The sequence below is a fragment of the Trachypithecus francoisi genome, unplaced genomic scaffold (genome assembly GCF_009764315.1).
Source record: "Trachypithecus francoisi isolate TF-2019V2 unplaced genomic scaffold, Tfra_2.0 Lachesis_group19, whole genome shotgun sequence".
Classification (NCBI taxonomy): Eukaryota; Metazoa; Chordata; class Mammalia; order Primates; family Cercopithecidae; genus Trachypithecus; species Trachypithecus francoisi.
Window position 1 is genome coordinate 34273606 of NW_022681464.1, and position 26779 is coordinate 34300384.

Consider the following 26779-nt stretch of genomic DNA (forward strand, 5'->3'; position numbering starts at 1 on the left):
CACGATCTTGGCTCACTGCAAGCTCCGCCCCCTGGGTTCACGCCATTCTCCTGTCTCAGACTCCAGAGTAGCTGGGACTACAGGCACCCGCCACCATGCCCGGTTAATTTTTTTGTATTTTTTTTAGTAGAGACGGGGTTTCGCTGTGTTAGTCAGGATGGTCTCAATCTCCTGACCTCGTGATCCGCCCGCCTCGGCCTCCCAAGGTGCTGGGTTTACAGGCGTGAGCCACTGTGCCTGGTCAACATTTGTCATTTCTTATAACAATCCAATAGACTTACATATATATATATATTTGGGGGGATTAGGGAGACAGAGTTTTGCTGTGTCACCCAGGCAGGAGTGCAGTGGCATAATCTCAGCTCACTACAACCACTGCCCCAACAGTTCAAGAAATTCTTGTGCCTCAGCCTTCTGAGTAACTGGGACTACAGGCACGTGCCACCAAGCCTGGCTAATTTTTGTATTTTTAGTAGAGATGGGGTTTCACCGTATTGGCCAGCCTGGTCTCGAACTTTTGACCTCGAGTGATCCACTCGCCTCAGCCTCCCAAAGTGGTGGGATTACAGGCATGAGCCACCACACCCAGCTGACTCTAATGTATTTTTTAATTGAATGTAACCTAAATTTTTTTTCATTAAATGTATATGTTGGCCGGGCGCGGTGGCTCAAGCCTGTAATCCCAGCACTTTGGGAGGCCAAGACGGGCGGATCACGAGGTCAGGAGATCGAGACCATCCTGGCTAACACGGTGAAACCCCGTCTCTACTAAAAAATACAAAAAACTAGCCAGGCGAGGTGGCGGGCGCCTGTAGTCCCAGCTACTCCGGAGGCTGAGGCAGGAGAATGGCGTAAATCGGCGAGGCGGAGCTTGCAGTGAGCTGAGATCCGGCCACTGCACTCCAGCCCCAGCGACAGAGCGAGACTCTGTCTCAAAAAAAAAAAAAAAAAAAAAAAAGAAAACAAAATTATGGGGCATGTCAAAGGGACATAGAAGCCAACCTAAAAGAAATTCCAAAGGCAAAAGCTGGAAGAATTCGAAAAGCAAAATAAATAATATAGTTTTGGATTATGATCCAACTATAAATATACATTGAGTCTATACTGATACAAGTAAAAGATTGGATAAATAAATAAATGGGGAGAAGAGACAAATATTCCTCATAAAAGAATTCCAGATAATATATATATAGATACTGCCTCCTCCAGGAGGTAGAGCTTAATTTCTGCTACCTCCCTCTTAAGAGTGTGCTAGACTTGTGACTCTTCCAAATAGTAACTTTACAGTGGAGAAACCTGGTCAACAACTGCTTTAGCCAAGTGAGGAAGGTGAACATTCCTGGTGATGTCATGTGGCTCTTAGGTACACCTTCATACGGTGTGATAAGAAAGGCATTTTACCTTTGAGGTATTCTTTGCAAAAACCCATAACCAGCCGGGCGCGGTGGCTCAAGCCTGTAATCCCAGCACTTTGGGAGGCCGAGACGGGCGGATCACGAGGTCAGGAGATCGAGACCATCCTGGCCTACACGGTGAAACCCCGTCTCTACTAAAAAATACAAAAAACTAGCCGGGCGAGGTGGCGGGCGCCTGTAGTCCCAGCTACTCGGGAGGCTGAGGCAGGAGAATGGCGTAAACCCGGGAGGCGGAGCTTGCAGTGAGCTGAGATCCGCCACTGCACTCCAGCCTGGGCAACAGATCGAAACTCCGTCTCAAAAAAAAAAAAAAAAAAAAAAAACCCATAACCACTCCAATCATGAGGAAAAATATCAGACAAACCCAGATTGAGAGGCATTCTACAGGATACCAGTTTTCTTCAAGCATGTCAAGGTCATAAAAACAAGGAAAGGAGTGAGCATTGTGGCTCACTCCTGTAATTCCAGCACTTTGAAAGGCTGAGGCGGGCAGATCATGAGTTCAGGAGTTCAAGACTAGTCTGGCCAACATGGTGAAACCCTGTCTCTACTAAAAATACAAACATTAGCAGGGCATGGTGGCAGGAGCCTGTAATCTCAGCTACTTGGGAGGCTGAGGCAGGAGAATTGCTTGAACCCAGGAGGTGGAGGTTGCAGTGAGCCGAGATCCTGCCACTGCACTCCAGGCTGGGCAACAGAGCAAGACTCCATTTCAAAATAAAAAATAAAAATAAAAACAAGGAAAGACTGGGCCGGGCGCAGTGACTCATGCCTGTAATCCCAGCACTTTAGGAGGCTGACGAGGGCAGATCATGAGGTCAGGAGTTCCAAACCAGCCTGGCCAATGGGGTGAAACCCCGTCTCTACTAAAAATTAAAAAATTAAAAAATAAAAATAGCCGGGCATGGTGGCACATGCCCATAGTCCCAGGTGCTCCGGAGGCGGAGACAGGAGAATCGCTTGAACCCAGGAGGCAGAGGTTGCAGTGTGCAGAGACGACACAGCTGCACTCCAGCCTGGGTGACAGAGCGAGACTCCATCTCAGAAAAAAAATTTTTTTAAGTCCGTTTCAGAGACTTTTAGTACTTCCAATCTATTGAGGCTAGTATTTAAAATACAATAAAAATTAATTACTGACTTATATGATTTCATATGGTCCTTTTTTTCTTTACAGACAAGGTCTCTATCACTCAGGCTGGAATGCAGTGATATAATCATAGCTCACTGCAGCCTCAACCTCCTGGGCTCAAGCAGTCCTCCCACCTCAGCCTCCCAAGTAGCTACCATGCCTGGCTATTTTTTGTTTGTTTGTTTTTGACACAGAGTTTTGCCCTTGTTGCCCAGGTTGGAGTGCAATGGCATGATCTTGGCTCACTGCAACCTCCGCCTCCTGGGTTCAAGCGATTCTCCTGCCTTGGCCTCCCGAGTAGCTGGGATTACAGGCATGCACCACCACTCCTGGCTAATTTTGTATTTTTTCATAGAGACAGGGTTCCTCCATGCTGGTCAGGCTGGTCTCAAATTCCCGACCTAGGGTGATCCGCCTGCCTCGGCCTCCTAACGTGCTGGGATTACAGGCGTGAGCTGCCATGGCCAGCCATGCCTGGCTAATTTTTTAAAATTGCTTTTGTAGAGACGAGGGTCTCACAATGTTGCCTAGACTGGTCTTGAACTCTTGGCCTCACCACATAACCCTCCCCACGCATTGGGATTACAGGCACAAGCCACTGTACCCAGCCCCACTTGGTCCTTTGTCTACTAACACCAAGGAAAGTGCCTGAACTTGAACCTGTCTTGCCAGTATCTCACCCAAGATAGTTGGCCATCGTTTTGGTTAACTATTGATGCCTAAGAACTCAGCCAAACCTCAGTTACTTCAACAACAATGCAATATCTCTCAGAGTTTTGTAGGGTGGCTGGGCTCCACTGGGCAGTTCTTGCTTGATGTCTCTTGTGTGTTTGCAGTCAGATGACGTCTGAGGCCAAAGTCATCTACAGATTTCACTGGGCTGAACATTCCAAGGTGGCTTCTTTACTCACATGTCTGACACTTCAGCTGGGTTGGCAGAAACAGCTGGGAGGTGATCAAGTATTTTTTTCTTTTTTTTTTTTTAATGTTTTATTTCCAAAGGTTATTGGGGAACAGGTGGTGTTTGGTTACATTAGTAAGTTCTTTAATGGTGATTTGTGAAATTTTGGTGCACCCATCACCCAAGCAGTATACACTGCACCCAATTGGTAGTCTTTCATCCCTCACCCGCTTCCCACTCTTTCCCCACTGAGTCCCTAAAGCCTCTTGTGTCATTATTGTGCCTTTGCATCCTCATAGCTTAGCTCCCACTCATGAATGAGAACATTCAATGTTTGGTTTTACATTCCTGAGTCCCTTCACTTAGAATAAGTCTCCAATCTTATCCAGGGAGCTGCAAATCCTATTAATTCATTCCTTCTTACGGCTGAGTAGTATTCCATTGTATGTAAATACCAGTTTCTTTATTCATTCACTGACTGATGGGTATTTGGGTTGGTTCCACATTTTTATAATTGTGAATTGTGCTGCTATAAACATGCGTGTGCAAGTATCTTTTTCGTACAATGACTTCTCCTCTGGATAGATACCCAGTAGTGGGACTGCTGGATCAAATGATGGTTCTACTTTAGTTCTTTAAGGAATCCTCACACTGTTTTCCATAGTGGTTGTACTAGTTTGCATTCCCACCAGCAGTGTAGAAGTGTTCTCTGTTCACCACATCATTGCCAACATCTACTATTTTTTATTTTTTGATTATGGCCATTTTTGCAGGAGTAAGGTGGTACTGTGTTTTTGATTTGCATTTCCCTGACCATTAGTGATGTTGAGGATTTTTTCATATGTCTTTTAGCCGTTTGTATTTTTTCTGTTGAGAATTGTCTATTCATATTCTTAGTCCACTTTTTGATGGGATTGTTTGGTTTTTTTTTCGTTTTAATTCGTTTGAGTTCATTGTAGATTCTGGGTGTTAGTCCTTTGTCAGATGTATAGATTGTGAAGGTTTTCTCCCACTCTGTGGTCGTCTGTTTACCCTGCTGGCTGTTCCTTTTGCTGTGCAAAAAGCGCTTTAGTTTAATTAAGTCTCAGCTATTTGTCTTTGTTCTTATTGCATTCGCTTTTGGGTTCTTGGTCATGAAATCCTTGCCTAAGCCAATGCCTAGAAGGGTTTTTCCAATATTATCTTCCAGAATTTTTAGAGTGTCAGGTCTTAGATTTAAGTCCTTAATCCATCTTGAGTTGATTTTTGAATACGGTGGGAGATGAGGATCCAGTTTCATTCTCCTACATTTGGCTTCCCAGTAACAGAAGTCTGCTGTTAATCTGACAGGTTTTCCTTTATAGGTTACCTGGTGCTTTTGCCTCACAGTTCTTAAGATTCTTTCCTCCTTCTTAACTTTAGGTAACCTGATGACAATGTGCCTAGGCAACGATCTCTTTGTGATGAATTTCCCAGGTGTTCTTTGTGCTTCTTGTATTTGGATGTCCAGGTCTCTAATAAGGCCAGGGAAGTTTTCCTTGATTATTCCCCCAAATATGTTTCCCAAACTTTTAGATTTCTCTCCTTCCTTAGGAACACCAATTATTCTTAAGTTTGGTCATTTAATATAAGCCCAGATTTCTTAGAGGCTTTGTTCATATTTTCTTATTCTTTTTTCTTTGTTTTGGTTGGATTGAGTTAATTGGAAAACCTTGTCTTTGAGCTCTGAAGTTCTGCCTTCCGCTTGTTCAACTCCATTGCTGAGACTTTCCAGAGCATTTTGCATTTCTCTAAGTGCGACCATTGTTTCCTGAAGTTTTGATTGCTTTTTTATTTATGATATCTATTTCATTGACGATTTCTCCCCTCATTTCTTGTATTTTTTTTTTTTTAATTTCCTTAAAATTGGGTTTCACCTTTTTCTGGTGCCTCCTTGATTAGCTTAATAACTGACCTTCTGAATTCTTTTTCAGGTAAATCAGGGATTTCTTCTTGGTTTGGAGCCATTGCTGCTGAGCTAGTGTGGTTTTTTTAGAGGTGTTAAAGAACTTTGTTTTGTCGTATTACCAGAGTTGGCTTTCTGGTTCCTTCTCATTTGGGTAGACTCTGTCAGAGGAAAGGCTAGGGATGAAGGCTGTTGTTCAGATTATTTTGTCCCACAGGGTGTTCCCTTGATGTAGTACTCACCCCTTTTCCTAGGGATGTGGTTTCCTGAGAGCCAAGCTGTAGTGACTGTTCTCTCTCTTCTGGATCTAGCCACCCAGCAAGTCTACCAGGCTCCGGGCTGGTACTGTGGTTGTCTGTACAGAGTCCTGCGATATGAGCCGTCTGTGGGTCTCTCAGCTGTGGATACCAGCACACTATTTGCGGTGTCTCCCGGGTCCCACAGGAGCAAGCCACTTTCTCCAGAGGGTTCATGGGTTCTCTCAGCTTTCTGATTTATTCCCGAGTAGTTCTGGAGCAAAAGTTCACGAAGCAAGACTCCACACACTGCTGTCCAAGTGGGAGCTGCAATCTAGTCTAGTCTCCTGTCTGCCATGATGCTCCATGGTGATCCCCCCAATTTACTGCCTTTTCATGAGCTAGGGCCAAAGCTCTGCAATTCTCATCATCTTGTCTTTTAAGCTACCAAAATTGAGATAATGAGGACACACAGCTATTTTTCCTCTCCAGTAGCAGCTGATGGAACAGAAAGCTCCTGATCAGGTATTTCAATATGAGCAGCCTCACAGTGTGCTGTTTCCAGAGTAGTAGGACTTCTTACGTGGCAGTTGGTTTCCCTAGAGTGCATGTTGTGAAAAGTCAACTTGGAAACCACAAGACTTATGACCTAGTTTCAGAAATTTCAGTGTCATTTCCAACTCCTTTTATTGGTAAAGCAAATCACAAGACCAACCCAGATTCAGCATGAGAGGAGACTATGCAAGAGAGTTGTAGTGCACTGGAAGGCCAACATTGAGACTAACTACCATGGCCCCTGGAGAAGGAGACTCCTGGAGAAGAAAGAAGCTGTGGAGACAGACATGGGGGAACTAATTCAAATATACTGAGCAGGAGTGGGTCTTCCAGAAATTATGCAGTATGGAGGTGTGTCGATCCACCTGTTTCACACTACCTGTTCCCCATGACCTATCCTGCCTACTCCCAGCATGAAACTCATATATTCACCACCAAGAGATCTAGCATTTGTGCACTTTCTGCAAAGGGGACATTTGCAATGAAACTCCCAGTCCAACAATCCAAAACTCTGCTAATCTCTCCCTCTCTAGTCTGTTATGTAGGCAGGGAGGAGGAGGAGGCACCTAGAGTGATGGCTTTGGCCAGCTCAGACATTTCTTACTAAACCCTGGAGATCAGTGTAGATGTGTAGCTTTTCGTATTTGACTCCTCTGTGCAGATCATGGATATGAACTGCATTCAGCAATTCCACAGAAGGAGGGAAAGCAGTACCTAACATCTTGTTACACTGGGCAAGTTCACAACTGCAAACAAGCCTGCATGATAGCTCTGTTTGTGCTCGTATTAAATATTTTCTCCAAATTTCATCATGTAAGGAATGTGACTTAACGAATTTCCTGTGTAATTTTAAAAAATGGACACTAGGGCCTGGTGTGGTGGCTCACACCTCTCATCCCAGCACTTTGGGAGGCCAACGTGGGTGGATCACTTGAGGGCAGGAATTCAAGACCAGCCTGGCCAACATGGTGAAACTCCATCTCTACTAAAAATCCAAAAAAAAAAAAAAGAAAAGAAAAAGAAAGGAGACGGGTGCAGGCACGGTAACTCACGCCTGTACTCCTAGTAGTTTGGGAGGCCCAGGTGGCAGGATTTCTTGAACTCAGGAGTTCAACATAATGAGACCTTGTCTTAATTAAGCTTTTTTTTTTTTTTTTGAGACAGAGTCTTGCCCTCTCACCCAGGCTGGAGTGGAGTGGCGCAATCTCCGCTCACAGCAACCTCTGCCGCCTGGGTTCAAGCGATTCTCCTGCCTCATCGTCCCGAGTAGCTGGGATTACAGGCACGTGCCACCATCCCAGCTAATTTTTTTTGTATTTTTAGTAGAGACAGGGTTTCAGCATCTTGACCAGGCTGGTCTTGAATGCCTGACCTCATGATCCCCCTGTCTCGGCCTCCCAAAGTGCTGGGATTACAGGCGTGAGCCACCACACCCAGCCAAGCATTTTTTTAACAACAACAAAAAAAATAGGCCAGGCATGGTGACTCACCCCTGTAATCCCAGCACTTTGGGAGGCTAAGGGAGGTGGATCACCTGAGGTCAGGAGTTTGAGACCAGCCTGGCCAACATGGCGAAACCCCGTCTCTACTAAAAGTACAAAAATTAGCCGTGTGCGGTGGCAGATGGGAGGCTGAGGCAGGAGAATCACTTGAACTCAGGAAGCAAAGGTTACAGTGAGGTGAGATCATACCATTGCACTCCAGCCTGGGTGACAGGGCAAGACCCCGCCTCAAGAAAGGAAAGGAAAGGAAAGGAAAGGAAAGGAAAGGAAAGGAAAGGAAAGGAGAGGAAAGGAGAGGAAAGGAGAGGAGAGGAGAGGAGAGGAGAGGAGAGGAGAGGAAAGGAGAGGAAAGGAGAGGAAAGGAAAGGAAGGAAAGGAAAAAAAAAAAAAAAGGAAAGGAAGGAAAGGAAAAAGGAAAAGGAAAGGAAAGGGAGGGGAAGGGAGGGGAAGGGAGGGGAAGGGAAGGGAAGGAAAAAGGAAAGGAAAGGAAAGGGAGGGGAAGGGAGGGGAAGGGAAGGAAAGGAAAAAGGAAAGGAAAGGAAAGGGAGGGGAAGGGAGGGGAAGGGAAGGGAAGGAAAAAGGAAAGGAAAGGAAAGGAAAAGAAGGAAGGAAGAAGAAGAAAAAGTGGTACATATCTATCTCATGGAATACTATCTAGCCATAAAAAAGAACAAAATTGGCTTGGCGTGGTGGCTCACGCCTGTAATCCCAGCACTTTGGGAGGCCAAGATGGGCAGATCACGAGGTCGGCAGATCGAGACCATCTTGGCTAACACAGTGAAACACCATCTCTACTGAAAATGCAAAAAAATTATCTGGGTGTGGTGGCGGGCACCTGTAGTCCCAGCTACTTGGGAGGCTAAGGCAGGAGAATGGCGAGAACCTGGGAGGCGGAGCTTGCAGTGAGTCGAGATCGCGCCACTGCACTCCAGCCTGGGGGACAAAGCTAAACTTCGTCTCAAAAAAAAAAAAAAGAAAAGAAAAAAATAACATCTTCTGCAGCAACACAGATGCAGCTAGAGGCCATTATCCTAAGCAAATTAACACAGAAACAGAAACCAAATACTGTGTATTCTTACTTATAAGTGGTAGCTAAGCACTGAGTACATATGGACATAAAGAAGGGAACAACAGGCACTGGGGAGTACCAGACAGTGGAGGAACGGAGGGAGGCATGGGTTGAAAAACTATCCATTGGGTACTATGCTCACCACCTGGGTGAGGGGATCCACACCCCAAACCTTAGTGACATGCAATTTACTCATGTAACAAACCTGTACATGTACCCTGTGAATTTAAAATAAAAGTTGAAATTACTAAAAACAACAACAAAACTTGTCTTCCATTACATCTTAGAATGTTTTGGCCTTACTGGCCGGGTGCAGTGGCTCACGCCTGTAATCCCAGCACTTTGGGAGGCCGAGGCAGGTGGATCATCTGAGGTCAGGAGTTCAACACCAGCCTGGCCAAGATGGTGAAACCCCATCTATACTAAAACTACAAAAATTAGCTGGACATGGTGGCAGGTGCCTGTAATCCCAGCTACTCAGGAGGCTGAGGCAGAGAATTGCTTCAACTCGGGAGATGGAGGTTGCAGTGAGCTGAGATCACACCACTGCACTCCAGCCTACGTGACAGAGTGAGACTCCGTCTCAAAGAAAAACAAAGGTTTTGGCCTTTCTTACGTTTAGTTACATATCTTTTCATGTGATTTATGCCTTTACAATTAGTTGGTTTTTTTTAAAAAAATCAGTCCTTACTCTTAAAAAAATAATGTTCATTGTGGCAATTTAAAAAAAAAGAGAGGTATGAAGAAGAAAAATCTCTTAATGGATTTCTTAATTTTGAATATTGATTGAAAGAGCTGAAATCTTTATTTTTTATTTTATTTATGTATTTATTTATTTATTTATTTATTTATTTTTTGAGACAGAGTCTCGCTGTGTCACCCAGGCTAGAGTGCAATGGCATGGTCTCGGCTCACTGCAACCTCAGCCTCCCGGGTTCAAGCAATTCTCCTGCCTCAGTCTCCCAAGTACCTGGGATTACAAGCACCCACCACCACACCTGGCTAATTTTTGTATTTTTAGTTGAGACGGGGTTTCACCATGTTGGCCAGGCTGGTCTCAAACTGCTGACCTCGTGATCCGCCCTCCTTGGCCTCCCAAAGTACTGGGATTACAGGTGTGAGCCACCGCACCCGGCCAGAAATCTTTAATTTATTAAACATATTCCAGATGGGCTTGGTGGCTCAGGCTTGTAATCCCAGCACTTTGGGAGGCCGAGATGGGGGGATTGCTTAAGGCCAGGAGTTCAAGACCAGCCAGGGCAACATAGTAAGACCCCATCTCTATGAAAACAAGAACAAAAACAAAAAAATGAGCTGGGCATGGTAATGCACACCTGTAGTCCAGCTACTCAGGAGGCTGAGTGGGGAGAATTGCTTGAGCCCAAGACCGATTCAAGGCTACAGCAAGAGGGGTTCACACCACTGTACCCCAGTCTGGGTGAGAAAGCAAGACCCGATCTCAAAAAATACTAATAAAAGGCCGGGCGCGGTGGCTCAAGCCTGTAATCCCAGCACTTTGGGAGGCCGAGACGGGTGGATCACGAGGTCAGGAGATCGAGACCATCCTGGCTAACACGGTGAAACCCCGTCTCTACTAAAAAATACAAAAAATTAGCCGGGCGAGATGGCGGGCGCCTGTAGTCCCAGCTACTCGGGAGGCTGAGGCAGGAGAATGGCGTAAACCCGGGAGGCGGAGCTTGCAGTGAGCCGAGATCGCGCCACTGCACTCCAGCCTGGGTGACAGAGCGAGACTCCGTCTCAAAAAAAAAAAAAAAAAAAAACTAATAAAAAATATAAAACAGTCCTATAATAGATACATTGGTGGGCAAAAAAATTAGCCATTAATATTTATTAATCTTTAAATGTTTTTGTAGGACCCTTTTATATTATCTATTAGGTTTCTATTGCTGCATAACAAATTACCACAAACTTAACAGCTTCAAATAACACATTTCTTATCTGGCAGTTCCCCTGGGTCACAGGTCCAGGCACAACTTAACTGGGTCCTCTAATCAGGGGCTCACAAGACTGAAGTTAAAATGTTGGCCATGCTGTACTTTCATCTGGAGATTTGACTGGGAAAGAATCTCCTTCCACACTCATTCAGGTTGTCGTCAAAATTCATTTCCTTGCAGTTGCAGGACTCAGGACACCAGTGTTTTGCAGTTGTCTGATGGAGGCCACCCATAGATCCCAGAGGCTGCCTACGGTTCGCTGCTGTGTGCCTCTCTCCGGGCCAGTTCACATGGCTGCTTCCTCAAGGCTGAAAGGACAGTCTAGCTTCAGTCTGTTAAGGAGTCTTATATAACATAGTGTAATCCCAGGAGTGTTGACGTCCCATTACCTTTGCTATCTCTATTGTATTGGTTGGAAGTGAATCACAGGTCCTCTCTACACTCCAAGACAAGGGCACCAGGAGGCAGAGATCACTGGGGTCTCCTTAGGGTCTGCCTGCCACACCTTCTCTATGCAATTCTGATTTCTCCTTTGACATACAAATAGAGTTAGAAAAAAAAATGGCAAAGAGCTTCATGAGCATTTTATACCAACCTATAAAGGTCAACTGTGCTGCTTTAGGTCTGTCGCTTCAACTACAGACTTGATCAGGATTTTAAAAAATAAACATAGCTTCCTGTATAAGCACTGTGCTAAAATCTCAGAAACTAGGACCGTATCTTGGTTTTTGTGATAATGCTAGCAGAGTACACTCAAGAATAAACATAACGGCATTGGATTGTAAAGACTAGGGTGAGGCCAGGCGCAGTGGCTCACACCTGTAATCCCAGCACTTTGGGAGGGCAAGGCAGGAGGATTGCTTGAGCCCAGGAGTTCGAGACCAGCCTGGGCAACACAAAGAGACCCAATCTCTACAAAAAAGAAAAAACTTAGCTAGACATGGTGGCATGGGCCTGTGGTCCCAGCTACTTGGGAGGCTGAGGCAGGAGGATCACTTGAGCCTGGGAGGTTGAGGCTGCAGTAAGCCATAATCACACTATGGCATGCCAGCCTGAGTGACAGAGCAAGACCTTGTCAAAAAAAGAGAGAAAGAAAGAGAGAGAGAGAGGAGGAAGGAAGGAGGGAGGGAGGGAGGAGGGAGGGAGGGAGGAGGGAGGGAGGGAGGGAGGAAGGAAAGAAAAGAAAGAAAGATTATGATACCAAAGTGACACAAGTCGTGAGCTCTTGTGAGGAAAGTCATTGGCTTTGTAATTACCAAAACAGGTTTTGGAAGCACCCAGTATTTGGTTCAAACCCCACTCATTTGCTGTGCAAACTTATTTCACTTGTTATTTGCTTCCATCTTCAGATCCTTGCACATGCAGTTCAATCAGCCTATACAAACTCTTTACCTTCATCTCTTATCTAGGTCTTTGCTCACATCTCTCAGGAAGTCTTTTCTGATCTTCCCTAGACTGTTGGATGTGGCTAAGTTGCTCCATGACATGCTTGAAGTAAATAAACATTTGCATTCTTATTGACTGCCCAGCATCTGAACCTTCATCTGTGTGTGGGGACTCTTCACCAAATGAAGCAGCATCCATGCCCCACCACAGACACTGAAAATGCCAGATATTTGTTTTCCTACCTCCACAGCAGGGAGGAAGCTGAGATACAACCTAGACTGCACCAGTCAGTTCCATTCACAACAGACTTTGAATAAATAAGGATACAGTGAAATTAAGAAGCAGGGATAATCCATTGTAGTGAGGGGGCAGAGGTGGTAACACCCTGTTTCCAGAGGCAACAGTGTCAGGGATTTAGAACACAGCCTCGTGCCCAGTGTAGTTGGTCTGGATGACAAATCCATGGAGTGTAGCCTAGAGAGAGCAGGAGTATTGTCATCACAGCACCAGCACCATGACTTTTAAAGGCATTGTTCCTAACTTCCAAGCCTTGTTCTCTGGTCCTTGTGGAGTTTCATCAGCTACTAAATGCCATTGTACTAAAGTTCCTTTCTGCATATGGTAAGCCCAAATTGATTTTTGCTGTGCCTGCTGCATCTGGAACCACCCCCAGATACCACACTTTTTGTAATGTAATTGCTTACTCCTCTGTTGCCACACTAGACTCGAAGTTTTATTACCATTGGATCCTCAGTGCCCTGTAATCACCCAAGAAGAAACTGGTTGAGTGAATGAATGAAACTTTCTGAGCTCTCATTTCCTCATGTATAAATTGGGAATAATAGTTTCTTGTTTTTTGTTTTTTGTTTTTTTTTGAGACAGAGTTTCTCTCTGTCACCCAGGCTGGAGTACGGTGGCATTATCTCGGCTCACTGGAACCTCTGCCTTCCCAGGTTCCAGCGATTCTCCCATCTCAGCCTCCCGAGTAGCTGGGATTACAAGCACCCGCCACCATGCCCAGCTAATTTCCTTGTATTTTTAGTAGAGATGCGGTTTCACTATGTTGGTCAGGCTGGTCTTGAACTCCTGACCTCAAGTGATTCAACTGCCTCGGCCTCCCAAAGTGCTGGGATTACAGGCGTGAGCCATCACGCCCAGCCAAAATAGTAGTTCTAAGGAAAGATGGTGAATGTTTTTCTAACAGGAAAGAAACTTGGACAACCTCCATCTCAATCATCTCATTTTACAGACAAGGAACTGAGGCCCCCAAAGAATAACTGATTTGCCTAAGTTTAGTGGATGAGTTCACAGCTGTTTTTTACTCCCAGGTCAGTAAACTTTCTACACACCATGATGCCTATAAAATATCATAGGCATCAATGTGTGTGTCTCCCACCTCCACCTTCATATGTTGGAGCCCTAGCCCCTCAAGGTGATGGTATTAGGAGACATGGCCTTTGGGAAGCAGTTAGGTTTAGGCGACATCATGAGGACAGGGTCCCTATGATGGAATTGGTACCTGTGAAAGAAGAGGAAGAGACATTAGAGCTTCCTTTATCCACCATGGGAAGACACAGCAAAAGAGAAGCCATCTGCAAGGCAAAAGAGGGCCCTCACCAAAACCCAACCACATCGGCACCCTGATCCCAGACTTCCAGCCTCCAGAACAGTGAGAAATAAATGTATGTTTAAGTCACCTAGGCTATGGTATTTTGATATAGTGCCCAAGCTCAGACAGACATTTTATTTGATGATATTTTCACTTTAAACTTAAACTTGGCCAGGCCCAGTAGCTCATGCCTGTAATCCCAGCACTTTAGGAAGCTGAGGCGGGTAAATCACCTGAGGTTAGGAGTTCAAGACCAGCCTGGTCAACATGGTGAAACCTCGTCTCTACTAAAAATACAAGATTAGCCGGGTGTGGTGGTGCATTCCTGTAATCCCAGCTACTCAGGAGGCTGAGGCAGGAGAATCGCTTGAACCCGGGAGGCACAGGTTGCAGTGCGCTGAGATCTCGCCATTGCACTCCAGCCTGGGCAACAAGAGTGAAACTCTGACTCAAGAAAAAAAACAAAAAAACAAAAACAGAACAAACTGAAACTGAAATATACATGCATTTATTGGTAGGCAGTGCAGAAGGCAGGTTCAGGGGTTATGAATGCCAGGAATTTTCAAGGATGGCAAGCAGCATATGCATTCACGTTTGCTATGTGCGCCCAGGTGTGAGAGCCAGAGCATGAAAATTACTTCTGCTCACGGGGAGTCCACTACATACACTATTTTGTCCTCTTGGGAACTCTATAAAGTCGAAATTGTTATGCTACAAATGACTAAAACAAGAAAAAAACAGGCTCAGTAAAGGTAATTGAATTATTTTGTGTGCTGCAGCCAACCACCCAGTTGCAATGACCAAATCAAAACCAAATAAATTGCTCACTTCTGGCCCGTCTCATGTCCCCATCTAAGTTACATCATTAATTTAAAATCCTGTGACATTTTTCATAATCTAGACAGGACTTTCCCTTCTCTCGTCTGTTTAAGTCTTGCCACTCTTCCTACCTCTCAGAGGGAGGAGTTCATAATAAGAGGCATAGGCTATTAAATCTTCTAACCATTTCAGATACCCGTAAGTACACTGACTTATCATATTGCCGTAAATAAGCCTAGGAGATCCTACTTCATAAACGGTTCCTTGTCCGTACATTAGGTAATTGGTGTGAATTTCCGTAAGTCTCTAAATTCAAAGCATTAATGAACCACAAATAGGCTTTTAACAATTGAATCCCGGTTACTATTCTAGACCTTTTCATTTATTTTCAGAGACCACTTCTCATTTAAGTGGCACTTAGCAACTAAAAAGATTCACAGAGTGATTCAGAGTCGAGTATGATGTCCTCACTGTTGAAGGTTCATAGAATATTTTTTCTCTTTCCATAGTCTTGAGGACCAACGCAAACGTCTAGGGGATGTGGGATTCTTATCTGCTAACATATCTTTGGCATTAACTCCCCAAATCTTTGAATGCAAGGCACACTTCCCTGGCACTCTAAACCTCTAGTTTAGGGACACCCACCGCAGAGCGGAATCATGCAAGGTCACTGGGGCAGCAGGTGCGGGACCTTAACCGGCGCTGCCTGGCCGGTCTCCATCTCCGCAGTCGGCTCAGTTCTCCGCCCACTCTTGGGGGCTCAACGTCGCCAACCGCGACCTCGCTTGGAGACCCCGATCCGCCCGCCCTCCCGGTGGCCGGTCTTGGAACCGCGCTTCTGGAAGGTTCCTGAGTGGCTGGCAGTGGGGGCGGCTCCGGGAAGCCGGGGCGGAGCCGGCGGCGGTCGAAGCTTCAGGCTACGCCTCCCTGGGCCGCTCCGCCCCGCAGGAGACGCTGTAGTTGGGGATAGGCGGCGGCGCCGCGCCCGCTCTCGCCCGCTCGCCGGCCGGCTCTCCTCCCGCCGCAGCACCGGCGCGCAGCGCTCCAGGGGTCATGCAGCGCCTGGCCATGGACCTGCGGATGTTGTCCCGGGAGCTCTCCCTCTACCTGGAGCACCAAGTCCGGGTGGGGTTCTTTGGCTCGGGGGTGGGCTTATCCCTCATCCTGGGCTTCAGCGTCGCTTATGCCTGCTACTACCTGAGCAGCATTGCCAAGGTGAGCCGGGGGTGGCGCAGGGCCGCGGGCTGCTGGGCCGGGAGCGAGGGTCGCAGGCGCAGTGCGAGGCTGTGCGACCAGGGAAGGTCGGCAGCCCCGGGGACAGGCGGCGAGCTGCTCCTGAGCGGCCGCCACGAGCGCGAGCGGGAAATCCGACAGTCCCCGCCCATTCGCCCGCTCCCTGGGGGTCCCGGCCGGGCGGTCCTGGGAGCGCAGCCTGGACCCTGCTGACCTCCGCGCTGCGGCGCTGCCGGGTCGCAGATCGCGAAGCCGGCGGCGCGCTCGGGAATGCCGTGGCGCTTTTGAAAATGACCCCCGGCAAGGCACGGTTGCTCACGCCTGTATCTCAGCACTTTGGGAGCCCAAGGCGGGTGGATCACTTGAGGGCAAGAGTTCGAGACCAGCCTGACCAAAACGGTGAAACCCCCGTTAAAATTACAAAAAATTAGCCCAGCGTGGTGTCGGACGCCTGCAATCCCAGCTACGCGGGAGGCTGAGGCAGGAGAGTCCCCTGAACCCGGGAGGCGGAGGTAAAAACAAACAAACAATTGCCTTCCCCTCTGGGCTTTGGCGAAACCCCCGTTTCAGTCCTCTGTGACTGTGAATTCTTTGCGTCAGCCCTCCAGAAAGAGATGTAATCGGAGGGAGCGCGCGCGCGAGCGACAAGTCTTTACCGGTTTCTGGTTTACGGTTGGCAGAAACTTTGCTCTGGGCCCTTCTCTGATACTGCTTTTCCCTTCAGAAACCCCAGTTAGTGACGGGGGGTGAGAGTTTCAGTCGCTTCCTTCAAGACCACTGTCCCGTGGTGACAGAAACGTACTACCCGACGGTCTGGTGCTGGGAGAGTCGAGGACAGACCCTGCTTAGACCTTTCATCACTTCGAAGCCACCGGTGCAGTACAGGAAGTAAGTGAAGTTCCGTTTTCAGACATCTCTGCAAAATCACAGTTTTTTGTTTGTTTGTTTGTTTGCTGATTCCCAGTTCTTGGTTAATAGAATCTCTGCTTTAGGAAGTATATAGAACAGAAAGAGGGAATGAAAATGGAGGGTATGTCCCCGGCTCCACCCCCAGCTGCAGGAAAATACTCAGGTATTTGCCTCCTGGTCCCCGCCCTAACCCCCCGACCTGATGTAAATAGTTTATTTTTAGGATGAGAGAAGTGTTTGGGGATTACTGTCTCGCAGTTTGTTATACATCTGTCAAAAAGACCCAGATCCTTTGATGATCTGCAGTCATTCATTGATATGTAGCAGATACTGGGGGTGGAGGTGGGGCGAGAAGGATGCCTCTTAATTTGGGTTTTGGGCCATTGATTGGTGTAAAATGACTTCCTATTGACAGGCAAATGGGATCTTGATGATAATAGCTCTTGATGTGTTAAAGATACGGTCCAGGATTTATCAGGAACCAGATTCAAATGGTGCCTGTTATTAATTTCCCTTAGTCATCTATCCTTCTGGAGTTTATTTTGTTGCCTGGAACTTATACTGTTTGTTTGGGAAAATTCTGTAAGTTTATAAATACTATGTGAGAAATAACTTTAAATTATTTCAGAAGAAAATCTTGAAGTATACTATACAGGGAGACTGCATTATTGAGTCCGAAGAGCTAGAGCGGTGGTCAGAGATTAGATCAGCATTTTACTTATTCAGACTTCCCTGTCGCATTAGTTGAGTGACCTCAATCAAACAAGGGTTGAATGCTGGGTGTTATAGAGTAGTGAGTAAGTATTCATTTATGTTAATAATTCGCAGTTCATCTTTATATACGACCTTGTACGGAGGTTGCTGGAAATACTTGATACTAATCTTCATAAAATCCTTCTAATGAAAGAAAATGATATGTAGATCGAGATATGGGTGTGTGTTCATGAATGCTGGAAAAATGTTATTTTTCGATGACCAAATAATGTCATGTGTTTAGAATTAAAACAGAAAATTAAGACATGACTTAAAACATGTAAATAGTAATGTCTTCTGAATTATTCCTTTCAGTGAACTTATTAAAACTGCAGACGGAGGACAGATTTCACTGGACTGGTTTGATAATGATAACAGTACGTGTTATATGGATGCCAGCACCAGACCTACCATCTTATTGTTGCCTGGCCTCACTGGAACAAGCAAGGAGTCGTATATCCTTCATATGATCCATCTTAGTGAAGAATTAGGATACAGGTACCAGTAAAAGATTTCTTTTTTGTCGCTTGATCCATTCCAAATGAAGTACAACTATATCTACATATTTGTTTCGGAAATACTTAGTACTTCTTGCATAGAAAAGCAGTCCCTTAAGTTATTATTTTTCTCTGCATTCTTTTTTTCCTCTTTTTTCAGGAAGATGCATAACTGAATCATCTCACAAGAAATGTCACTTAGCATAGTAGGCACCCTGCAGATTTAGGCTGAATTAATGAATGAAATTAGACTCATCAGAGCATTGACTGAGCCCTCCCCCCCCACACCCCAGTGGAGAGAGTGTTATAGAGGGAGAACAGCAATTACAAACCCCTGAGAGAGTACACAGTGGCCCTCATGGCACATTCTGGGGCCTGGATTCACTAATCTTGTCACCCTGGCTCAGCTCCCAAGTACAAAAGATATTCAGAATCAGTTTATAGGTCATCCCTATTTATCAAAGATGATCTCTGCCTCTTCTGACCACCTGAGTTTGCAGGTGCACTTGGCTAGTCTCCAGTTGATGATGCCACGGCTTTTCTGAGTAATCATTATTAAGCACAGTCACCAGGTACAATTTAATTTTTTTGCAAGTGATTTAGCAACTTTAAGTTTCAAGTTCAGCTCTAGAATCTTAAAGTAGAGTCATAAAAAGTACTGCTTTTTTGTGCTGCAGACTTTTTTTTTTTTTAGCTGATGGTAATTATTGTAATGTAACACTCTGAGTTGTGTTTAAAGTAGAGTTGTATCTTTTGTTAAACTTGAAACACTTGTGTGAAAAGCTGATGGTAAGTTTACCTTAAAAAAATAATTTTAGGCTGGGCACAGTGGCTCATGCCTGTAATCCCAGCACTTTGGAAGGCCAAAGCTAGCGGATTGCTTGAGCCCAGGAGTTCAAGACCAACCTGGGCAACATGGTGAGACCTAGTCTCTACAAAAATTAGCCGGGCATGGTGGCATGCACCTATAGTTCCAGCTACTGACAAGGCTGAGGTAGGACAATCAACTGAGCCCAGGAGGTAGAGCCTGCAGTGAACCGTGATCGTGCCACTGGACTCTAGCCTGGATGACAGAGTGATAACTTGGGCAAAAAAAAAAAAAAAGGAAAGGAGGAACATTTTGATGTTTGATATAAATTCCATAATAGCTAACTCAATTCTAACAAGTTAATTCTGATCTTTTATAAATAATAGCCTATTTTGTCCATGAAGTAACATTCTCTCAAGAACTATGATATAAAGTTCAAGAATTATATTCAAGGGCCGGGCGCAGTGGCTCAAGCCTGTAATCCCAGCACTTTGGGAGGCCGAGACGGGCGGATCACAAAGTCAGGAGATCGAGACCATCCTGGCGAACACGGTGAAACCCCGTCTCTACTAGAAAATACAAAAAACTAGCCGGGCAAGGTGGCGGGCGCCTGTAGTCCTAGCTACTCGGGAGGCTGAGCCAGGAGAATGGTGTGAACCTGGGAGGCAGAGCTTGCAGTGAGCCGAGATCCGGCCACTACACTCCAGCCTGGGCGACAGAGCGAGACTCGTCTCAAAAAATAAAATTAAAAAAAAAAAAAAAAAAAGAATTATATTCAAGAAATTTGCTTAGCAGTAGTAGGAATTCATCATCATTCCATGTTTAAGCACCATACAGTTAGATGTGGAGCTTGGTTCCTTTTTTTTTTTTTTTTTTGTGAGACCGAATCTGGCTCTGTTGCCTAGCATGGAGTGCAGTGGCATGATCATGGTTCACTGCAGTCTCTTACTTACAGGCGTGAGTCAGTGTTCCTGGCCTGGTTCCATTTTTTTTTTGTGGGGGGCCTAAAAGTCATCCTCAGAAGGTACAGAAGATCATAAAGCCTTTTGTACATATTTAAATTACTGCTTCTAGATTTGGCCTGAGCTGTCTCCCAAGACTTAGAACTGCTTTTAAAAAACAATGTGGGCCGGGTGCTGTGGCTCACACCTGTATAATAACAGCACTTTGGGAGGCCAAGGTGGGTGGATCACTTGAGGTCAGGAGTTCGAGACCAACTTGGCCAACATGGTGAAACCCCATCTCTACTAAAAATACAAAAATTAGCCAGGTGTGATGGCAGGCACCTGTAATCTCAGCTACTCAGGAGGCTGAGGCAGGAGAATTGCTTGAACCTGGGAGGCAGAGGGTGCAGTGAGCTGAGATCGTGCCATTGCACTCCAGCCTGGGCAACAAGAGCAAAACTCTGTCTCAAAAAAGATAAATAAATAAATAATAAATAATAAAAATAAAAAAAATTGGGGCCAGGTATGGTGGCTCACACCTGTAATCCCAGCACTTTGGAAGGCCAAGGTGGGCTGATCACCAGGTCAGGAGTTCGAGACCAGCCTGACCAACATGGTGAAACCCCATTTCTACTAAAAATACAAAAAAAATTAGCCAGGCATGTTGGTGCATGCTTATAATCCCAACTACTTGGGAGGCTGAGGCAGGAGAATTGCTTGAACTTGGAAGACAGAGGTTGCAGTGAGCCAAGATTGCATCACTACACTCCAACCTGGGTGACAGAGTGAGACTCTGTCTCAAAAAAATAAATGAATAAATAAAAACAATGTGGTTGAAACTCCAAGGACCGAGTCTCATAAGCCCTGGAGTTGCCAGTGCACATACCTTTTGTCCGTTGCTTTTAAAGGTTGCCGGATTTTGCCTTGGTGCAGCGGCTCATGCCTGTAATCCCAACACTTTGGGAGGCTGAGGCGTGTGGATCACAAGGTCAGGAGTTCGAGGCCAGCCTGGTCAACATAGTGAAACCCCATCTGTACTAAAAATACAAAAATTAGCCAGGCATGGTGGTGTGTGCCTGTAGTCCCAGCTACTCAGGAGGCTGAGGGAGAATCGCATGAACCCGGGAGGCGGAGGTTGCAGTGAGCCAAGATTGCGCAATTGCATTCCAGCCTGGGCAACAAGAGCGAAACTCTGTCTCAAAAAAAATTTTTTAAATTACAAAAGCAGAAGCTGCAGGGCCTCTTGAGACCCAGGTTGAGAACTCCCACAGTGCTACTGGTCAAAGTAAGTCACATGGTCAGCCCAGAGTCAAAGAGTAGGGAAATAGACTCTGCCTCTTGAAAGGAAGAGCTTCAAGATGTTTTTGCAACCTACCACAGAAAGCCAGGTAGTTTTAAAGACTGCTAAGAATAAAAATAGATCTGGAAGTTTGGCACAAGGCTGAGTTGAGTCTTTAGGTACCAAAATGATCTAAGTCATTGGTACTGTAGCATGGGATCTAGCAGATAACAGGGCTTGTGAAAAGCTGTGTAATATGAGGGAATGTGCTTGGGCTTTGGAGTCAAGCTGGATTCAGATGTTGGAACTGCCACTTTCTAAGGGACCCTGGACAGTTAATTTAACATTCCTCATCACAGTGTTCTCACCTACTTCACAGGGTTGTTAGAATGTGTAAAGTAGGCGGGGTGCAGAGGCCCATGCCTGTAATCCCAGCAGTTTGCGAGGCTGAGATGGGTGGATCACTTGAGGTTAGGAGTTCAAAACCAGCCTGGTCAACATGGTGAAACCCCATTTACCAGGCGTAGTGGCGTGCGCATGTAATCGCAGCTACTTGGGAATCTAAGACATGAGAGTCGCTTGAACTTGGGGAGTGGAGGTTGCAGTGAGCTGAGATTGTGCCACTGCACTCCAGCTTGGGAGACAAAGCAAGACTCCATCTCAAAAAAAATAAGTGTAAAGTACTTGGTGGGGTGCCCTGCACAAAGTGGGTCTTTAGATTACAGGCATGTGGGCTCATGCCTGTAATCCCAGCAGTCTGGGAGGCCAAGGTGGGTGGATCACCTGAGGTCAGGAGTTAGAGACCAGCCTGACCCACATGGCGAAACCCATCTCTACTAAAAATACAAAGAAAAATTAGCTGGGTGTGGTGGTGGGCACCTGTAATCCCAGCTACTTGGGAGGCTGAGGCAGAAGAACTGCTTAAACCTGGGAGGTGGAGGTTACAATGGGCCCAGATGGTTGAACCCGGGAGATAGAGGTTGCAGTGAACTACTGCACTCCAGCTTGGGTGACAGAGCAAGACCCTGTCTTAAAAAAGAAAACGTTTATGTCTTCCTTCTCTCATCTTCTATTCCCTGGCCAGGGTAGAAAATGTTTTATAGGCTGGGTGCAGTGGCTCATGCCTATAATCCCAGCACTTTGGGAGGCTGAGGTGGGCAGATCGCCTCAGGTCAGAAGTTGAAGACCAGCCTGGCCAACATGGTGAAATCCCATCTGTACTAAAACTACAAAAAATTAGCTGGACGTGGTGGCGGGTGCCTGTAATCCCAGCTACTCGGGAGGCTGAGGCAGATAATCGCTTGAACCCGGAGGCAGAGGTTGGTTGCAGTGAGCTGAGATCACACCATTGCACTCCAGGCTGGGCGACAGAGCAAAACTCCATCTCAAAAAAAAAAAAAAAAAGTTTATAATTCAAAAGAACGAGTACAAGCAAATCTACCTCTTGGGATACGAAGCATGTAGTTTCCTTGTGGGAGTACATAGATGTTACCATGTGTGCTATACATGAGCATTTCAGTATCTTCAGTATGAATATCCCTGAAGCACAGGGAGCACTTGCCATTCTGACCCAGTTACTATCTTGTGTAGAGGTTGAAGGTTTAGAGAGAGTCATGAATTATGTCAGGTCACCAGGGAACTGTCAGTTATTTACTGGTGAGATATGAGATATGATATATGATTTAGACATTAGAGAGAACCTAACTCCCAGCATATGGTCAAAGGAGACATAGTGGTTTGTTGTTGATGTTAAACCATTGCTTTTTTCCTTCTACCTGAAAACGAACAAAAACAAAGTACTTTTCTGTTAAGGTTCTCTAATTCAAACTTCAGGATGGATGGGTTGGAAACTAGGCTTACGTTTGTTTAAGATAATTGTGAGCAAAGGCTTTACTATGTAAGTTAAAGGTAAATAGAATGAGGCTAGGCCTGGTGGCTGAGGCCTGTAATCCCAGCACCTTGGGAAGCCGAGGCAGGTGGATCACTTGAGGTCAGGAGTTTGACACCAGCCTGGCCAACATGGCAAAACCTTGTCTCTACTAAAAATACAAAAAATTAGCCAGGCATCATGGCATGCGCCTGTAATTCCAGCTACTTGGGAGGCTGAGGCAGGAGAATCACTTGAACCCAGGAGGTGGAGGTTGCAGTGAGCCAAGATCACACCACTGCACTCCAGCTTGGGCAAGAGTGCGACTCTGTCTCAATTTTTTTTTTTTGAGACGGAGTCTCGCTCTGTCTCCCAGGCTGGAGTGCAGTGGCCGGATCTCAGCTCACTGCAAGCTCTGCCTCCCGGGTCTACGCCATTCTCCTGCCTCAGCCTCCGGAGTAGCTGGGACTACAGGCGCCCGCCACCTCGCCTGGCTAGTTTTTTGTATTTTTCAGTAGAGATGGGGTTTCACCGTGTTAGCCAGGATGGTCTGGATCTCCTGACCTCGTGATCCGCCCGTCTCAGCCTCCCAAAGTGCTGGGATTACAGGCTTGAGCCAGCGCGCCCGGCCTCTGTCTCAATTTTTAAAAAAAGGGTAAATACGCTGGGCATGGTAGCTCACGCCTATAATCCCAGTACTTCAGGAGTCTGAGGTGGGTTGATCACGAGGTCAGGAGTTCGAGACCGGCCTGGCCAGTATGGTGACACCTGTCTCCACTAAAATACAAAAATTAGCCAGGCGTGGTGGTGCGTACCTGTGGTCCCAGCTACTCGGGAGGGTGAGGCAGAAGAATCACTTGAACTCGGGTTGTGGAGGTTGCAGTGAGCCGAGACTGCGTCATTGCACTCCAGCCAGGGATCTTTACTATTTTTCAAGTCCTAACATAAGATCTATCTACCTTTTATGAAGCCTTTCTTAATCAATTTTGCCCATCCTGACTTCATAGGATTTTATTGTCTATACCACTCCTTGGACATTGAATCTTATACTGTCTTGTTCTATTACTTTTGTTGTAGTCATTCAACTGAAAATATGGTGCATATCTTTTCAATCTAACTAGATTGTACCCTCCTTGAGGCCAGGAACCTTATGTTGATATTTTGTTTCTCTACTACAGGCTCTAATTCAATCTTCAGTAAATATTATTGAATGAATAAATGAGTTATTCCAATGTTAATATTCATGTAAAGTGCTTAGAACGTGATCTGGCACATAGTAAACACTAGTAAACAGTATCTGTTGTTATAGATAATAAATATATAGAAAATAAATAAATAGATAAAAACTATAATTTATTACCTGAAATCAGAATCATATGACTAGCTGATCCCTGAATGTTCCTCTCATTCTACCCTTTGCTGATTATCATTTCTATTATTAAACTCAAAGATTTGGGGAATCTTAGAACTGAAATATTTCAGATTGCCTGATAAAATTACAGATATGGAAACTAGGCCTAGACAGATACTCAAAACCCATGTAAGTTTCGTTGCTTTTCTTAGGTGCTCAAGCTCAGAGTCTGCTACCTTTTTTGTTGTTTTTGTTCTTTGAGACAGGCTCTCCTTCTGTCACCCAGGCCGGAGTGCAATGGTGTGATGACAGCGCTGCAACCTTGACCTCCAGGGTTCAAGCCAGAGCAGATTTGAGGCTCTCTGGTCCACCTCACTGTGACAGTGGTTCTCATCCTAGGGGCAGTTTTTCCCCCAGGGAACATTTGGCAATGTCTGGAGACATTTTTGGTTGTTATGCCTGGGGCATGTGCTACCGGCATCTAGTTGGTAGAGACCAGAGATGCTGCTGAGTATCCTATAATGCACAGGACAGCACTGCTACAAATAATTATTTGGGCTGAAATGTCCATAGTACTAAAGATTGAGAAACTCTGTGCTATAGGTAGTCTTTTCCTTTTATTTAACCTTCATTAGAGGGCACCCACCTGCTTCCCTGGTTAATGGGTTATCTTGCCGCAGAAAGTTCTTCTTAACAGATTAGTTCTTTATTTGATATTTCTTTTCTTTATGTTTTGAGGAAAAAATTTATATAGTTCAAATATGTAGAAAAAATAAGCTTTGCAGAACAATTTCCCTCATATACATGCCCTTTAGAATTGTTTGAGGTAACTGTAAAAATTAATTGGAGAGAGCTATTACAGAAGCTTAACAGAGGTGGCCAGGTGCGGTGGCTCACGCCTGTAATCCCAGCCCTTTGGGAGGCCGAGGCGGGTGGATCATGACATCAGGAGATCAAGACCATCCTGGCTAACACGGTGAAACCCTGTCTCTACTAAAAAATACAAAAAAGCAGCTGGATGAGGTGGCGGGCACCTGTAGTCCCAGCTACTCAGGAGGCTGAGGCAGGAGAATGGCTTGAACCCGGGAGGTGGAGCTTGCAGTGAGCTGAGATTGCACCACTGCACTCCAGCCGGGGAGACAGAGCAAGACTCTGTCTCAAAAACAAAACAAAAACATACGTGTGCATGTGTCTTTATAGCAGCATGATTTATAATCCTTTGGGTATATACCCAGTAATGGGATGGCTGGTTCAAACGATATTTCTAGTTCTAGATCCATTGCGGCACTATTCACAATAGCAAAGACTTGGAACCAACCCAAATGTCCATCAATGACAGACTGGATTAAGAAAATGTGGCACATATACACCATGGAATACTATGCAGCCATAAAAAAGGATGAGTTCATGTCCTTTGTAGGGACATGGATGCAGCTGGAAACCATCATTCTCAGCAAACTATCGCAAGAACAGAAAATCAAACACCGCATGTTCTCACTCATAGGTGGGAATTGAACAATGAGATCACTTGGACACAGGAAGGGGAACATCACACACCGGGGCCTGTTGTGGGGTGGGGAGAGGGGGTAGGGATAGCATTAGGAGATATAACTAATGTAAATGATGAGTTAATGGGTGCAGCACACCAACATGGCACATGTATACATATGTAACAAACCTGCACGTTGTGCACATGTACCCTAGAACATAAAGTATAATAAAATAAAAAATAAAAAACAAAAAAAAACAACAAAAAAACAGAGGCTGGGCACAGTGGCTCATACCTGTAATCCCAGAACTTTAGGAGGCTGAGACAGGAGGATTGTTTTGAGCTCACGAGTTCGAGACCAGCCTGGGCAACATAGGGAGACCCCCATCTCTACAAAAAAATTTTAAAAATAGCCAGGCATGGTGGCATGCGCCTGTAGTCCTAGCTACTCAGGAGGCTGAGAATCACATAAGCCTAGGAGGTTGAGGCTGCAGTGAGCCGTGATTATGCCACTGCACTACAGCCTGGGCAACAGTGAGACCTTATCTCTAAAGAAAAAAAAAAGAAGAGATTAACAGACCTCTCAATGCTTTAGCAATAGTACTTTGACAGCCAACTCTTTTAGCTCAGTGTTCCCTGATGACTGTAGGGTAGCAAAGGGGTTAAATGAAAAGAGTTGGTTGCTCATTCCCAGCTGGAGTGGGGGAAAGGGCAGAATGGCAGCCTTCTTTCTGCTGTCCTCTGTAGCTGCTTTGCTCCCTCATTCTTCCTTATCTCGCTGCCCCATGTCCAAGGCTTGAAGTATACAATGATGACTGCTACTGACTGAACATTGTTAGGAACAAAGCCCTATGGAGTGGTCAGTACAATTCCTCCTCTAGCAAGAGCTACCAGCACTATGATGCACTTTCCAAAGTTGTCTGAAGAAAAGCGCAAATATCTCAGTCTGCCGTTTAGAAGAAAATCCTAGATGTGTAGGCTGCTTTTTCATGAGTTTCCGGATCCTCTTTTTCTTTCCCCTCACTAGTGCTCTTGCCTTCTCTCACTGGCAGTCACATGGTGACATCTTGCTCCAGAAGCCATTTTAATCCTTATTTAATGTTTGTACTCTAAAGTGATTCTTTTCTGAATGACTGGGAGCTTCAAGTT

The 26779-nt window shown here is 45.6% G+C and overlaps 1 protein-coding gene and 1 non-coding gene across 5 annotated transcripts in view; both read left to right on the plus strand.

Annotated features, from left to right (window-relative positions):
- Positions 1 to 11357: 11357 nt before the first annotated feature.
- LOC117064294 lies at positions 11358 to 11527 on the plus strand. Its single transcript, XR_004429364.1, has one exon. It is a non-coding gene; the product is annotated as a small nucleolar RNA SNORA81 (small nucleolar RNA).
- Positions 11528 to 15433: 3906 nt separating this feature from the next.
- ABHD3 (abhydrolase domain containing 3, phospholipase) overlaps positions 15434 to 26779 on the plus strand; it is a 70376-nt gene continuing 59030 nt past the window's right edge. For all 4 annotated transcript variants that reach the window (XR_004429251.1, XR_004429252.1, XM_033178163.1 and 1 more), the window contains exons 1-3: positions 15434 to 15715; positions 16458 to 16621; positions 17711 to 17893. Coding sequence is in view for 2 of the 4 variants with exons in the window: in XM_033178163.1 (XP_033034054.1) it covers positions 15554 to 15715; positions 16458 to 16621; positions 17711 to 17893 (509 nt within the window). In the remaining 2 variants the exon portion in view is untranslated. The remainder of the gene's footprint in view (positions 15716 to 16457; positions 16622 to 17710; positions 17894 to 26779) is intronic.